We start from the raw sequence: 13,964 nt of genomic DNA on the forward strand, positions 1-13,964 counted from the left end.
ACATAAATGGTAAAAAAAAAAAAAAAAAAAAAAAAAGTCTCTCAAAATAGGATCCATTACAACTTTTAGAAACTCCCCTTTTCCTCTCCCTCTGCCCCATAATTCCTCCCAGTCAGTAAACTGAAAATGAATGAATTGGATAAGTTTTAGAACTCATAGAGATTTCCTCAGGAGATCTGTGAGTGGTCAGGGGTTGGAGAAATCACTGAAATTAAGACTTCACTTGATCTTTTTGTGGCCTGAAAGAAACCCCCACATAAATATAAATTTATATATATTTTTAATCTGTTATTGTACCTGCTGGGCAGCGGCTGTTGTTTTTTCTTAATTGTTGACAATACCTACCATGGGTGGGCTCAATACACATTTTTTGGCTGCCTAACTAGGTACTGCCCATTTTTCTTCTCCTTGGTTGTTTTTCAGGAATGTTCACTTCCAGTGCATCTTGGGAGCCAAGAGGAAGTACTCATCTGGGTATACATTTTCCACTAGATAGGCTTGATACGAGAATTTCCTTTGAAAATGTAAACAAAAACAAGACAAAGAACTATATAAAGAGATCGAGTTGTTGGAGTAGCGAGGTCAACACAGAGATGAAAGGGAGCATTGGGGCTTCTTTGGCTTCATTCCCATGATCCCTGGCCCTAACCGAAAATATTTTCCAAATACCAGGTCACCGGTTTCTAAGAGCTGGGTAACAGCTATCAACTACAGGCCAATCCACCACAGAATTCAACTAATAAACAAGAGGTGATTCTACTGTCTGTTCCTGTAATAATGGCAAGAATATAGCTGTGTTTCCTTTCTCAGGAGAATGGAAGGCTGGGAAAAAGAACAAGAAAAGGAAAAGGAGAGAGTATTTAGGGTCCCCTTTTGGAAAATCAATCTCTGACAAGAGCAATCTAAGCCAACAAGGAGGGGAAACAGGTTTGGCATGAAGAGAAACAGCTGGAGCTTTCTCAGAAGTACCTGGGCTGGCTCAACCATAATGGGGCCCCCCACTGAGAAAGTTAGGCGAGGTTTACTTGCTGAATAGAGTTACACCGAAGACAAATCTTCATTCAACTAAATTTCGAGTGTTTTTAATTAGGGATTAAAAAATAGTCCCCAGATCCCTTTTCAAGTCATCTGTGTATTCCGTCCTCTGTCTAGTCTTACACAATGTTTGGCCATCACTCAGTTCGACTTCACAAACATTTATTAAGTGGACTGTGCTCGGCTCTGGGGAGATTCAATAACGAACAAAGACTTTGTTGCTTATTCTTAAGGCACTTTTCGATCTTGTGGCAGGAAGAAAAATACAGGTCCATAAATAATATTAGAAAGAAGAACGTGATCAATCCTATCACTGATGCTTCCTACTTGTGTGACCTTGCCCTGGGCCTCAGTTTCCTTATCTGTAAAAGAACAGGTTGAACTGGATGGCCTCCAGCTCTAGTTCTAAGTTGTCTGATATTAATCCCACAGGAGAGGTCAGATAGAAGCCCAGAGGTTATGGAGAGGTCACTTCTACTTAGGAGATCAAACAAGACTTCATGGAAAAGGAGATACCAGAATTGGACTTCAAAAAGACACGGAAGGAGTATATTTCAAGCTTATACAAATGAATGGTGTCAGGAGAGAACCTAATAAAATCAGGGCTGGATGAAGTTGTGAAGAATTTTAAACTTGGGTTTTTTTGTTTTTTGTTTTTTTGTTTTTGTTTTTTGCCGAGGCAATTGGGGTTAAGTGACTTGCCCAGGGTCACACAGCCAGGACGTGTTAAGTGTCTGACGTCAAATTTGAACTCAGGTCCTCCTGACTTCAGGGCTAGTGCTCTAATCACTGTGCCACCTAGCTGCCCTGTGAAGAATTTTAAATACCAAAGGATATATGTCCATAGGGAACCAATGGAGTTTATTGAGCAAAGGGTGACATGATTGTAGCTGATCTTTGAGGAAAACTCCCTGGCAGCCGAGTGCAGAAGGGGTTGGAGCCGGGAGAGGTTTGGGGCAAGCAGCTCAATCTGATTACTGCAGTGGTTCACCAAGGGTGGTAGTTGTGTGAGAGGGAGAAGGAGACAGATTCAAGAGATGGTGTAAAGGATGAAATTGTAAGCTTTGGCAATTGCTTTGATACATGGGATGAGAGAGAGAAAGGAAGTGAGGATGACATTGAGATTACAAAAAAAAGGCTGACTGGATGATCATTCCCCCCCCCCATAGTAATAAGGAAGTTCTGAAGAGGGAATGGGTTCTGCCGTGTCTGAGGCGTCAATGGGGTAGCTAGTTCCAAGATATCCAATGAGCAGCTGCTGAAACTCAAGAGAAATACCCAGGCTAGGTAGCTTTGTGAATCACCTGCATCGAAATAAAAATTAAGTCCATGGGAGCTAATAAGATCATCAGTGAGAGAATATAAAGGAAGAAGAGGGCCTGTGGGACATCAACAACCAGTGCAGCAAAAGAGCTCAAGAAAGATGGGAAGAGGATTCGACAAGGGAAAAGGATCCACAGTCAGGTTCTACAGGGAGATCAGGGAAAATGAGAAGCAAAAATGGGCCATCCCATTGGGCAGTTAAGAGATTTTTGGTATCTTCAGAGACAGAAGTTTCAGTTGAATGAGGAGGTCAGAAGTTTGACTACAGAGAGTTAGAAGAAAGTAAGAAAAAGTAAAATCACAGAACTCCTTCAAGAAGCTATAATCATAGCTGGCAGGCATGCTAAGATCCACTGAGTGCTTTTTAGTGACGGGGCCATCTGGGCATGTTTGTAGGTACAGGGAAGGAGACGGTGGAGAGGGAGAGACTAAAGATTGAAGGGAGCAGGAAGGTGACGATGAGAACAAGTTGCTGGAGAAGATGGGAGGGTAGAGAATCAAGGGCAGACATCTTGGCAAGGAGAGGGGCCACCTTCTTCACGTGAGATGGGAGACAGCAGGGGCAATGTTACAGGAAGGAAAGTTGGGGAGGAGGGAGGAAGAACAGGGAGATCTCGGTGATTTTTTCCTTTCATAGACTTAAGAACCGTCATTGATGCAATGACCAATCCCATCTCCAAAGGACCAAGGATAAGGAACACTAGCTTTTCCCTACCCTCTGCCCCATTCTGACAGAGATGGGGGAGTTAAGAAGCAAACTGAAATAAATGTTTTTAGGAATGGCCAACCCATAGATGTGTTTTTCGCTTAACTATGGTTATTTGTTACAAAAGAAGAGCTTTTATTTTTTTTTCTCATGGAGGTGGAAGATCTGGAAGTAAGTGGGTTATTAGAGATAGTGACAAAAATAGAAAGAAAGTCATTACCACATTTTTAAATGTAAAGAAGAGAACAAAAGGAGGCTCAGAAGAAGAAATAGACAAGGGGAACAGCTTGGAAATGGTTTGTTGAATTTTATTATAGTCATTTTTCTAAAACGCAAACTGAGCCTAATAGATTTATGTTTTCACATACAATCCTCTTTTTCTGTTCTTCTGTGGAAGAATATGGAATATGGAAATATTCGTAGCTCAGTGATGATTGTGGAGTTCAGAATAATGACAAAAAAAGAGAATTCTGAAAAATAAATACAAATCAATCCCTACAAGAAGATCAAAAGAGCCTGGGAACCAACTCCACCAGCCAATTTTTGCTTGGATTGCCAAGTCTAGAGAGATGGCAGCCAAAGACAGCATAGTTTCAGACTATAACTCTTATGCAAAACCGTAGGAGGATGCTGGATGATCCTGAGAGACATTAACTCAGAAAACAGCGAGAAGCCATAGAAGGGAAAAGAAGTTTACAGAAAGTCTGAGGTGGCACAGAATAAGAGGCATAAAAGACATCATCTGACCGGAAAAGGGGTGGGGGGGCTCATCATGTGGTGAGCCTGGAAGGGGTTGGGAACCAAGAGTCTGCTGAAGATGAGTTTATCTTCTTACATGAGGATCTCTCATTCATTTGCCAAAAAAGCACTCTATTCTCTTCTCAAATTCACCTCTCCTCCAAGGGTCCCTATTTCTGTCAGGGGAACTCCCATTCTTCTAGTCACCCAGGTTTGCCATCTCCCTTGGTATCATGTTTAACTCTTTCCTCTTTCTTGGTCCCCTATCTAATCAGTTACCAAGTCTTGTCAGTTCCACTTCTGGGACATGTCCCTTGTCCATCCTCTTCTCTCCACTCTCATCCCTAACCCTAATCCTGTCCCAAGGATCTTCTGGTTTCCATTCTCCCCTCTCTCCAATCCATTGCTTGATAAAACTGCCAAACGAGTCTTCCTAAGACATAACCCTATGTTTGCCCTTTTCAAAACTTTTCAGAGGCTTCTTTCGGGGCAAGCTCCTTCAGTTGGCATTTAAAGCTCCGCAATCCAGCACCCAACCACCTTCCCAGGCTTATTTCCCATTGCTTTCCTTCATAACTCTATATTTCAGCCAGCCAAACTGGTCTCTTAAACGTCCCCTGAACCGGCCAGCACATTCCCCATCGGCGTAACTTTGCACAGACTGTTCTCCATGCCTAGAATTCCTTGCTTCCTCATTTTATCTCTTAAGATTCCCTGGCTCTCATCTGGGCTAAGCTCAGACAGGACCTCCATGCTCGGCCTTGCCCAGTCCCTCCCTCCCTCGAGGACATTCTCCTTCCTCAGGCCAGCTTGCATTTCCTGATCCGTGCCCACTTTGGCTCATCTCAGCAGAACACAAGCTACCTAAGCACAAGAACTAGTATCATTCTCTTGGGATCTGCCATCCTTAGCATAGCACTTTGCCCAGCGAAGGAACTTGATAGATATTTGGTAAATTAAACTAATTCCTTCCTCTTCCAGTCTAAGTTGCACAGGTTCACCAGCCTTTGGGGCATTTTTTAAAACAGGTTCTTGTTAGATGCTCTCCCTGAAGTGGGAGACCAGAAACCGGAGCTAAGTCTCGTGAACTTAAGCTCTTGATTTCCAGTCTCTGAGTCGGTTTCCTCATGCTAAATAAGTTGAATTAGCAAGTCTCTAGCTATATTTACTAAATGTCCTGATTCACATGAAGCAGTTTGATACAGGACAGGCAGTAGGACATAATGCAGAAGAGGAGATAACCTGGGTTCAAAGCTTATCTGATACATACCGGCTATGAGACCCTGGGCAAGTCCCAGCCTCTCTGTGCCCTAGCAACTCTGCAGAGGATAACTTGTAGAGGAAATCCTGATCAGCAGTGCTGAAAGGAGTTTCCTCCCTCTGAAGTTCCCCACATCAATGAAACCCTAGTCCAAACCCATTCTTGGGATATCCAGGGCACATTCTTAACTTTTGACGATAAGATCATGAAAGATGTCTGTTCGGACCACAACCAAGCAAATAGCTAAAAGATATTGACCCATGACTTATAACATTTTCATGTATTACACAAATTGTCTTAAAAGTCTCAGTGCTTTTAATAAACTTAAAATCGAACCACTTTACCCTTTGATCCAGCAGTGTTACTACTGGGCTTATATCCCAAAGAGATCATAAAGAAGGGAAAGGGACCTGTATGTGCACGAATGTTTGTGGCAGCCCTGTTTGTAGTGGCTAGAAACTGGAAACTGAATGGATGCCCATCAGTTGGAGAATGGCTGAATAAATTGTGGGATATGAATATTATGGAATATTACTGTTCTGTAAGAAATGACCAACAGGATGATTTCAGAAAGGCCTGGAGAGACTTACACGAACTGATGCTGAGTGAAATGAGCAGGACCAGGAGATCATTATATACTTCAACAACAATACTATATGATGACCAGTTCTGATGGACCAGGCCATCCTCAGCAACGAGATCAACCAAATCATTTCCAATGGAGCAGTAATGAACTGAACCAGCTATGGCCCAGAGAAAGAACTCTGGGAGATGACTAAAAACCATTACATTGAATTCCCAATCCCTATATTTATGCCCACCTGCATTTTGGATTTCCTTCACAAGCTAATTGTACAATATTTCAGAGTCTGATTCTTTTTGTACAGCAAAATAACAGTTTGGTCATGTATACTTATTGTGTATCTAATTTATATTTTAATATATTTAACATCTACTGGTCATCCTGCCATCTGGGGGAGGGGGTGGGGGGTAAGAGGTGAAAAATTGGAACAAGAGGTTTGGCAATTGTTAATGCTGTAAAGTTACCCATACATATAACCTGTAAATAAAAGGCTATTAAATAAAAAATAAAATAAAATCGAACTACTTTTCCCTTTCTTGTCTCCCTTGACAAAGTACATGTCTTTGGTCTAAAAGAGATGGCCATATAAAAAAAATCTAAAAATAAAAAAATAAATAAAAGAAATGGCCAAATGACCATCGTTTTGAATTTGCCAATTTTAATATTGTCCTTGATAAAGAAATAATTAAGTTGTCTCCCCCGAAGTAAATAACACCACACTAAGACTTTTGAGACATGGTATATTATACTTTCTTTATCTTCTCTTCTGATGTCAGTATTTTCTGTACCTACAGATCTAGTGTCTGTCATATTGTAAACTCACAAGAAACAAGAACTGGATCTCTAGGTCTTTTTTTGTACAGTGGTGTACAAAAGTAAGTTCCTAAAGTGGTAGCCCTATGAATAGACAGAGAAGGCAGAGCCAACCACGTGGTCAGATTTGAGTATCAACACTGATCCCCGACTGATCTCTCACTAATTCCTCATGAAGTCATTCTATCCTTCCAGGCTTGAAATTCCCATGATATGAGTTATCCTTTTCTCCAGAAGCCATAGTCAGGATTCAAATGTTACCTGGGAGGGCCAGTTAGTCATTCCTCTGCCATGAAAACATTCGGTGTATACAACGGGACAGTGTGAAGTACTGTAGAGAGAGCTGGCTTTGGAGTTAAGAAGACCCAAGTTCAAATTCAGCCTCCGACCCGCACTTGCTATCAAAGTGACTGGGTCCCCAAAAAACTCTCTAAGACCATGAGGGTAAGACCATGATGGGTAGAAGAATAGAGGCTTTACACTGGTACAGGGAGAGTCCTTACCTGTAGTTCCCTAGATCAATGAAGGCATCTGATCAGAAAGAAAAATATATTAACAACATGTTCCTTTGACATAAGAGAATAGCAGGACCCTGAGTAAAGAGTTTTGATTGGAGAGCTGGGGAAAGAAGGGTGGGCCTATGGGAATGTGCCTGAATGGAACAGTCTTGCCTCTACCAAGCTAATTTCCAGATAGACATTGAAGCAAATGTGAGGGTCGCAAAAAATTTGGTGATGATATAAAGTATGAAATATTCCACCAAAATCTAATTCTCGATGTAAAAAGAAATGAGTACATTCATCTCGTTATGCAAATTTGCTTTTGTCTTTAATACATGGTAAAGAATTGTTTTAAATATATATATTTAATAGTAATTTAATTTAATAATAAATATTATATATATTATATACCAAAGAATTGTTTTAAAATAAATTTCTTTATGATTTAATATCAGTAAACCTTTTCTTTGTACACCGATTTTATATGCTCATATACCCAGGGTTGCATAAAAATTTCTCAAACGAAAAGGGGGTCACAAGTGGAGAAAACTTAAGAAGCCCTGATCTAGAACACCTCCTCTTTCATAAATCCTCAGCTGTGTTTCTCTCTATCCCATTGATATTTTGGGGGGGAGGAGGTGGAGAAAATGGGAATTAAACATGAAGAAAGAGAAAGAGAAGGAAAGAAAGGAGTGGTACCTTATCCCTTCTTTAATCACCTCAAGCTCTAACTGCAACCAAGATGGAAGTGACACTGGCTCTGGAATTAGAGGATCTGAGTTGAAATTCTGCCTTTGTGTCATCTTAGGTCGTCAGTGGGCCTCAGTTTCCCCATTTGTGTAAAGTGAGCAGTTTGGATTATATAGCCTCTGAGGTCCCTTCTAGTTATAGAAGACATGAGTTTCAACTTTGGCTTGATGGTTGTGTGATTTTAGAGAAATCCCTCAATCTCTCTGGACCTGGTTTCCTCATCTGTAAAATGAGGGGCTTCCACTAGAAGGCCTCTAAGGTCCCTTCCAGCTTGCCGTGTATGAACTTGGGCAAGTCACTTTATCTCTCTTGGGTAGTCAGTGGGGGGGAGTGTAAACTAGATGGCTTCTGAGACCCCTTCTAACCCTTAGTTATGCTCTAATGTGTGAGCTTGGATAAGTCATTCAATTCCTTGGGAGCTTTTCTGTCAAACAAGTAAGGTGACTTTGAAGGTACCATCTAGGATTCTATGGGCCACCTCGAACAAGTCCCTTCCCCTCCCTGGACCTCAGTCTCATCCTCTTTAAAAGAGGGGGTTGGACTCCATGGCTTTGGAGGTTCTCCCCCCCCATGACGGTCTCCTAGATCTAGGCTTCTAGGATCTCACTCCCCGAGCAAACTCCCAGCAGTTCAGAAGCCCGAGACGGCAAAGCGCACACACCCAAGCTAAGAGCAGGTAACGAATGACTTCTCTCCAGAAGGATTCTTTGCCTTCCCTAAAGAGTCCCAGCAGGGAGCTGGCAAACAGGAAACTCTTGTAGGTTTAAGATATTAACTGATGTACAAAAATGCATCTGGCCCCGAACTTTGGAGGTTCTGCTGGGAAAAACCAAGTACACCTGTCCGCGTACATTTGCCCGTCTCATCCATCAGAACTTGCCAAACAGGCCCGCAAAGCTTTTCATCCTGGCCCTTGCCCTGAGGCTTCCCATAACCCCTCACGCCTCCGTCTCACCCCTCCCGGAAGATCAAAATGAAAAAGAAAAATCACCTAGTGAGGTTTGTTCTACACCACTAGGAAGGGAGGGGGAGATCAGGTCATTCAGCTTTTGCTTCTTTTTCTCCCGATTTCAGCTGAGCTAGGGGGTGGGTGAGGGGAGAAGTGATGACAGGGTAGGAGCCCTAATGAGGACGGGCAGAGGCGAGAAGTAGGGCAGGTAATGGGTGGAGGTGAAACGTGGAGAGCTACCTGTGGCTCTGGCAAAGAGGATGTTTTCCACTTAGCCAACAGTCCTCACCCCACCCTCAATCCCAGCTCCCCTTGCTGCAACCCAGCCACCTCTCCAAAGGAAACCCCATTTCTTAGACCCTGGAGATCGAGTCCCACACCGCTTATCCCTTCACTGTTCACTGTTTCTTAGGATGAACACGCTTAAGAGAATGTAAGCTTTTTGAGGGCGGGGACTACTTCCACTTCTGTCTTTGCATCCTTGGCACTAGCACACAGCAGGTACTTAATAAATGCTTATCAATTAAAGACAGGGACAGATATCATTTTGTCTTTGTGTCCCGGGTCACTTAGCAAAGTGCCTGGCACATAGTAGGTCCTTATTGTTTACAGATTAAAGGTAGGGACAATTATGATTCTCTCTCTGTAGCCTCAGCACTTAGCAGAGTGCCTGGCACATAGTAAGTGCTTGCTGATTAAAGAGGGGGGGGGGGATAATTATGATTTTGTCTTTGTATCCTCAGCACTTTAGCATAGTGCCTGACACAGTAGGTGCTTGCTGATGAAAGGTAAGGACAATCATGATTTTGTCTCTGTATCCTCAGCACTTTAGCACAGTGTCTGGCACATAGTAGGTGCTTGCTGATTAAAGGTGGGGACAAGTATGATTCTGTTTTTGTATCCTCAGCACTTGAGCATAGTGCCTGACACACAATAGGTGCTTGCTGATTAAAGATAAGGACAATTATGATTCTATCTTTCCATCCTTAGCGCTTAGCATAGGGCCTAATACTTGAGAGGTGCTTAACAATAAACTGCTTGCTAATTAAAGGCAGAGGGAAATTTGAATTTGTCACTGTATCCCGATACCCAGGACAGTGCCTAGTGCATAGTAGGTACTTAAATAAGTGGACCCCAAAGCTACTTTTCCATCCACCTCCCCCCAAATGCCAAGGCTAGCCAGAAGAGGAAGTCACATACCCCAGAAAGAAAATAAAGTCTCAAGTGCCCTGGGAGAGTCCGAAACAGCAGTAGCACGTACCTCAACCTGCTGACAGATCTGGATCAGCTTGGCCATCTGATTTTCCAGTTCACTATTACGCTTAACTAGATTGGTCAGGTTCATTTCCAGAGCTTGCTGTCATCATGGAGCGAGACAAAGCGACAGCATGGGGGAGAAAAAGGAGAGAAAACCGACAGTTAGGCATTGACCCGCTTGACGTGGCGGCCAGGAACTCGGAACACTCATTTCCGACAGATAAAGAATTTGATTAGTGTAACCTCCGATCTCAGAGCAGTCACAGCTTTTCAACGTTTTCTATGATGTCGGGGAGATATTTTGTTTTGCTGTGAAATAGAAGATCCTAGCTCCAGAGCTGGAAGGAAGCTCAGAGGCCATGGAGCCTAACTGCCTCACTTTACACAAGAGAAAACTGAGGTCCAGAGAAAGAAGGGACTTGCCTAAGGTCACATTATAGTGTTTTAGATCTAGAGCTGGAGGGGAACCCAGAGACCAGCTAGTCCCACCTCCTCGTTTTACAGAAGAGGAAACTGAGGTCCAGGGAGGGGAAAGGATTTGTTCAAGGTTACATGGGTACTAAATCTTCTGACTTTAAATCTAGCACTCTTTTCATTTTGAGGGCGCTGCAGTGGATAGATGGCTGAGCCAGGAGTAAGCAAGACTCCTCTTCCTGAATTCAAATCCAGCCTCAGATACTTACGAGCTATGTGACCCTGGGCAAGTCACTTCATCCATTTGTCTCAGTTTCTTTATCTGTAAAGTGAGCTGGAGAAGGAAATGGCAAACCACTCAGTATCTCTGCCCAAAAAACTCCCCAAAGGGGGCACAAAGAATTGAACCCAACTGAAAACAAGTGAGCAACAACATAGGTTTTACATTAAGTAGCAGCAGAGCTAGTGTTCAAACTCAAGCATTACAATTCCCAGTCTCAAATTCACTTTTATAGTTTCCAAGATCTCTCCAACCTTTGAAAAATCATCATTTGATTCCTGGACTCTCTTTATTCCTGGTATAACACGGGTAGGTCTCGATTAGTACCATTATCCCCTGAGGGGGTTATATGTAGCAGTGACACCGTTTGAAGTTGTAATTGTGTAAAATACAGCAACTGTTTTCAGCCCAATGGCAATATTCAGGGCACATTCAAATAATGCATTCACTTCAGGAAGATTCATCAGTCTCACTAATAGGACTAAGCTATATCTACCCCTTCAAGGAAAAAAATGGTGCTTGAGTAAGAACAACCCAAATGAACGACTACTTCATTCATTCATCCATCCATCCATTCAGCAAACCTCAGAGCCTTCCTTCTTTACCATGAAGGAATAGCCCGTGGCAGAGCTCGATGGACAGGTTGTTTGGCTCAAGATAGAGCATTAGATGAGGTCTCTCATGTTCTTCTCAGGCAGCTCCCATCCCCATGATGGGTTTCACGTAACCTAACTGCGGTACTTAGAGCCACAGGTTTCAGATGATCTCTCCCCCTTCGACTCCCAAACAGGATGATTTTTTGTCCCATAATTGGGGTGGGGGAAAGCATTGAATCTTAAGGCAGAACACACAGGTTCAAATCTTTCCTCTGCCATTTACTTTGTGTGACCTTGAACAAGTCATATTATCCCACCAAGTCGCAGTCGCAATTTCCTTCTCTGTTGTGTGAGAGGGGTTGGACTAGATGTCCCCTGGGATCCCTTCTATCTCTACATCTTCCCTCTCGGCTATATCTCTGGTTCCGATCCCCTTTCTCAAGCTCTAAACTTGGGTTTCTCCTCCTCCTGCCAAAAATGAATTCAGAGACGCCATACTCTTGTTTTGATTCCTTCTCTCTCAAACATTCCCCACCAGGATTTTCAGGTAACCCCCCCCCAAGTCATTCTCAGCTTTTTTTTTTCCAGCTCCAGAGAACAGATTCTTTTGTCATTGCATCTAGAGTCTTCAGGAAGCCTGCTCACAGGGGCTCAAGCACAGAAGCAGTGTTCTAGGACTCTGAGGTTGTGGGTGCTAATTTTCCCGTGTATAATTCTAGAATTGTAGCTAAGAAACCAGTCCCAGAGTCAGGAAGACATGGCCAGGTTCAAATTCCAACTCCGACATCTCCTGGCTATATGACCCTTAGACAAGTCACTTAAGTTCAAGTCTCCAGGCAACTATATGAGAGAAGAAATGGAAGACAGGGTACCGATCTCTGTTGGCCAAGGGGATTCCCACATTAACAGACTCACAGGTCCGCTTTAAAAACCTTCCCCTGTGTATATTTTAGGATATGTTTACTCGTGCGAACTTGCACATTAGAACACATCATTCCCATAGTAGGAAGTGGTAGAGAGGATAGGAATCTCAGAATCGACAGAACATCCATTTGGAGATTGTTCCCAGACCAACAAAAATCCCATATGTCTCAAAAGGCACAGATTAGAAATATAATATAGAATGGAGATCCTAGGGTATTATATATACTGGTTTCTGCTCATTTGATTTGGATGCGCCTGTGATTCACAGAGATGAAGAAGGATGAAGAAATCAGCTCTCTCAATCCAGACTGGCACCTTCACTGAAACTTCAGACTCAAGATGTCTGCTGAGGGGCACTGAGGTTAAGTGACTTGCCCACAATTGCACAGCCAGGAGGAGCCTTGACCTTAGGTCTGCTTTACTCTGGATTCGCTCTACCACTCTGCCTCTCGAACATGCGATATGAGGAATCAATAATTCAAAAGATAATGTATTTCTCTTGAAACGTGGCACTCTGCAAGGATGATATGTTTTTGAAAAAGCGTTTCATAAATGTCATCAATCAACCGACAAGCATTTATGAAATGCTTACTATGTACCAGGCTTATGTTAGATGCTGGAAACACTTATAAATAATTCATAATTCAGAGAACAAGTAAGAACACTGTTGTGCTTTATGCATTTGTGGCTCCGATCTGAGACTCAGAGCCTCCAAGAAGCCACTGAAAAAAGAAATTAGACCTGTGCACACACAATTTGAGATCTTGCCGGCTTGTGGGATTTGAGTTACTGTCACAAAACGGAGGCAAACGGTAACTCTGCCGAAGCCCTACCTAGCAATTTACAAGCTGCCGATCCCTTTTAACAGCAGAAGTAGGCCGGAGAAGATAAGCTTAATTTCACCCTTATTTCATTCATATAAAAATGTTTTAAGTTGGAATTCAGTCTCAATGATGAACATGGGTGACCTTGGACAAGGTTCTTCATCTCTCTGGGCCTAAATTTCCTTACCTGCAAAATGAATGCCCCCCTGAGCTCCTTTCCAGTTCTAGAGCAAACAAACTTTGATCTCACAGGTTTCTTAGCCTCTTCCACGTAGCAACAGCAAGGAATCTCCTTGGCTTTTAGGGACCGACCCTGTCTTCTCTTTAAAAGTCAATTTCCAAATCCAGATCTGATTTTTGCTTTAGTCTGATCTCACATTCATCAAAGACATATGGGTTTTCTAACAGCTGACCCGGCCATCTGGCCGAGAAAGCCAAGGCCATAGCCTTAAGTCACAGTTGATGCCTTCCCAAAATATGCGTATTTCCTCTTGGGCTGACACAGGCTAAGTCCCACAAGGAGAAACGTTGATGGGAGGCTTCCTCGAGGACCTCGGTCCTGACCATCTGGAACCCCAGTTAATCTGCGCCATCTGAGGAGCCAAGAGGAAGCAGTGACAACGGCATTGGCCAGAACAAGGGAGAAAGGTAAAATTGAGGCTTCTTAGGCAAAGTGAAGGAGCTTCCTGCCCCACAGGAAGAGGAGAAGACAAAGGATCAGCCGCCTCAAGCACTCAGCTGCAAATTCAGGCAGTGGAGAAACCCGAAGGACCAGATCAGATCTTGGTAGGGAGGACTGGCCAAGCCCTGCCAAGGGTTAATCAAGACCTGAAGCCAGCTGGGAGGACATGCAGCTTGGTTTTAAGGGGCCCTGAAACGATCCGGCTCTCCAAGGGGGTCTTAAACGTTTGGGGGTCATGGACTCTTTTTGTATCAGGGGAAGTCAATGGCTTCTGAATAATTTTGCTGGATTCACAAGAGAAAATGGGTCGGATCACAACCTGCCTGAAT

At 43.1% G+C, this 13,964-nt stretch overlaps 1 protein-coding gene across 3 annotated transcripts in view; it reads right to left on the reverse strand.

Annotated features, from left to right (window-relative positions):
* MID2 (midline 2) overlaps nucleotides 1–13,964 on the reverse strand; it is a 99,699-nt gene that overhangs the window by 60,371 nt on the left and 25,364 nt on the right. For all 3 annotated transcript variants that reach the window (XM_031945128.1, XM_031945126.1, XM_031945127.1), the window contains one exon: nucleotides 9,920–10,015. In XM_031945128.1, coding sequence (XP_031800988.1) covers nucleotides 9,920–10,015 — 96 coding nt within the window. The remainder of the gene's footprint in view (nucleotides 1–9,919; nucleotides 10,016–13,964) is intronic.

The sequence above is a fragment of the Sarcophilus harrisii genome, chromosome X (assembly GCF_902635505.1).
Source record: "Sarcophilus harrisii chromosome X, mSarHar1.11, whole genome shotgun sequence".
NCBI lineage: Eukaryota > Metazoa > Chordata > Mammalia > Dasyuromorphia > Dasyuridae > Sarcophilus > Sarcophilus harrisii.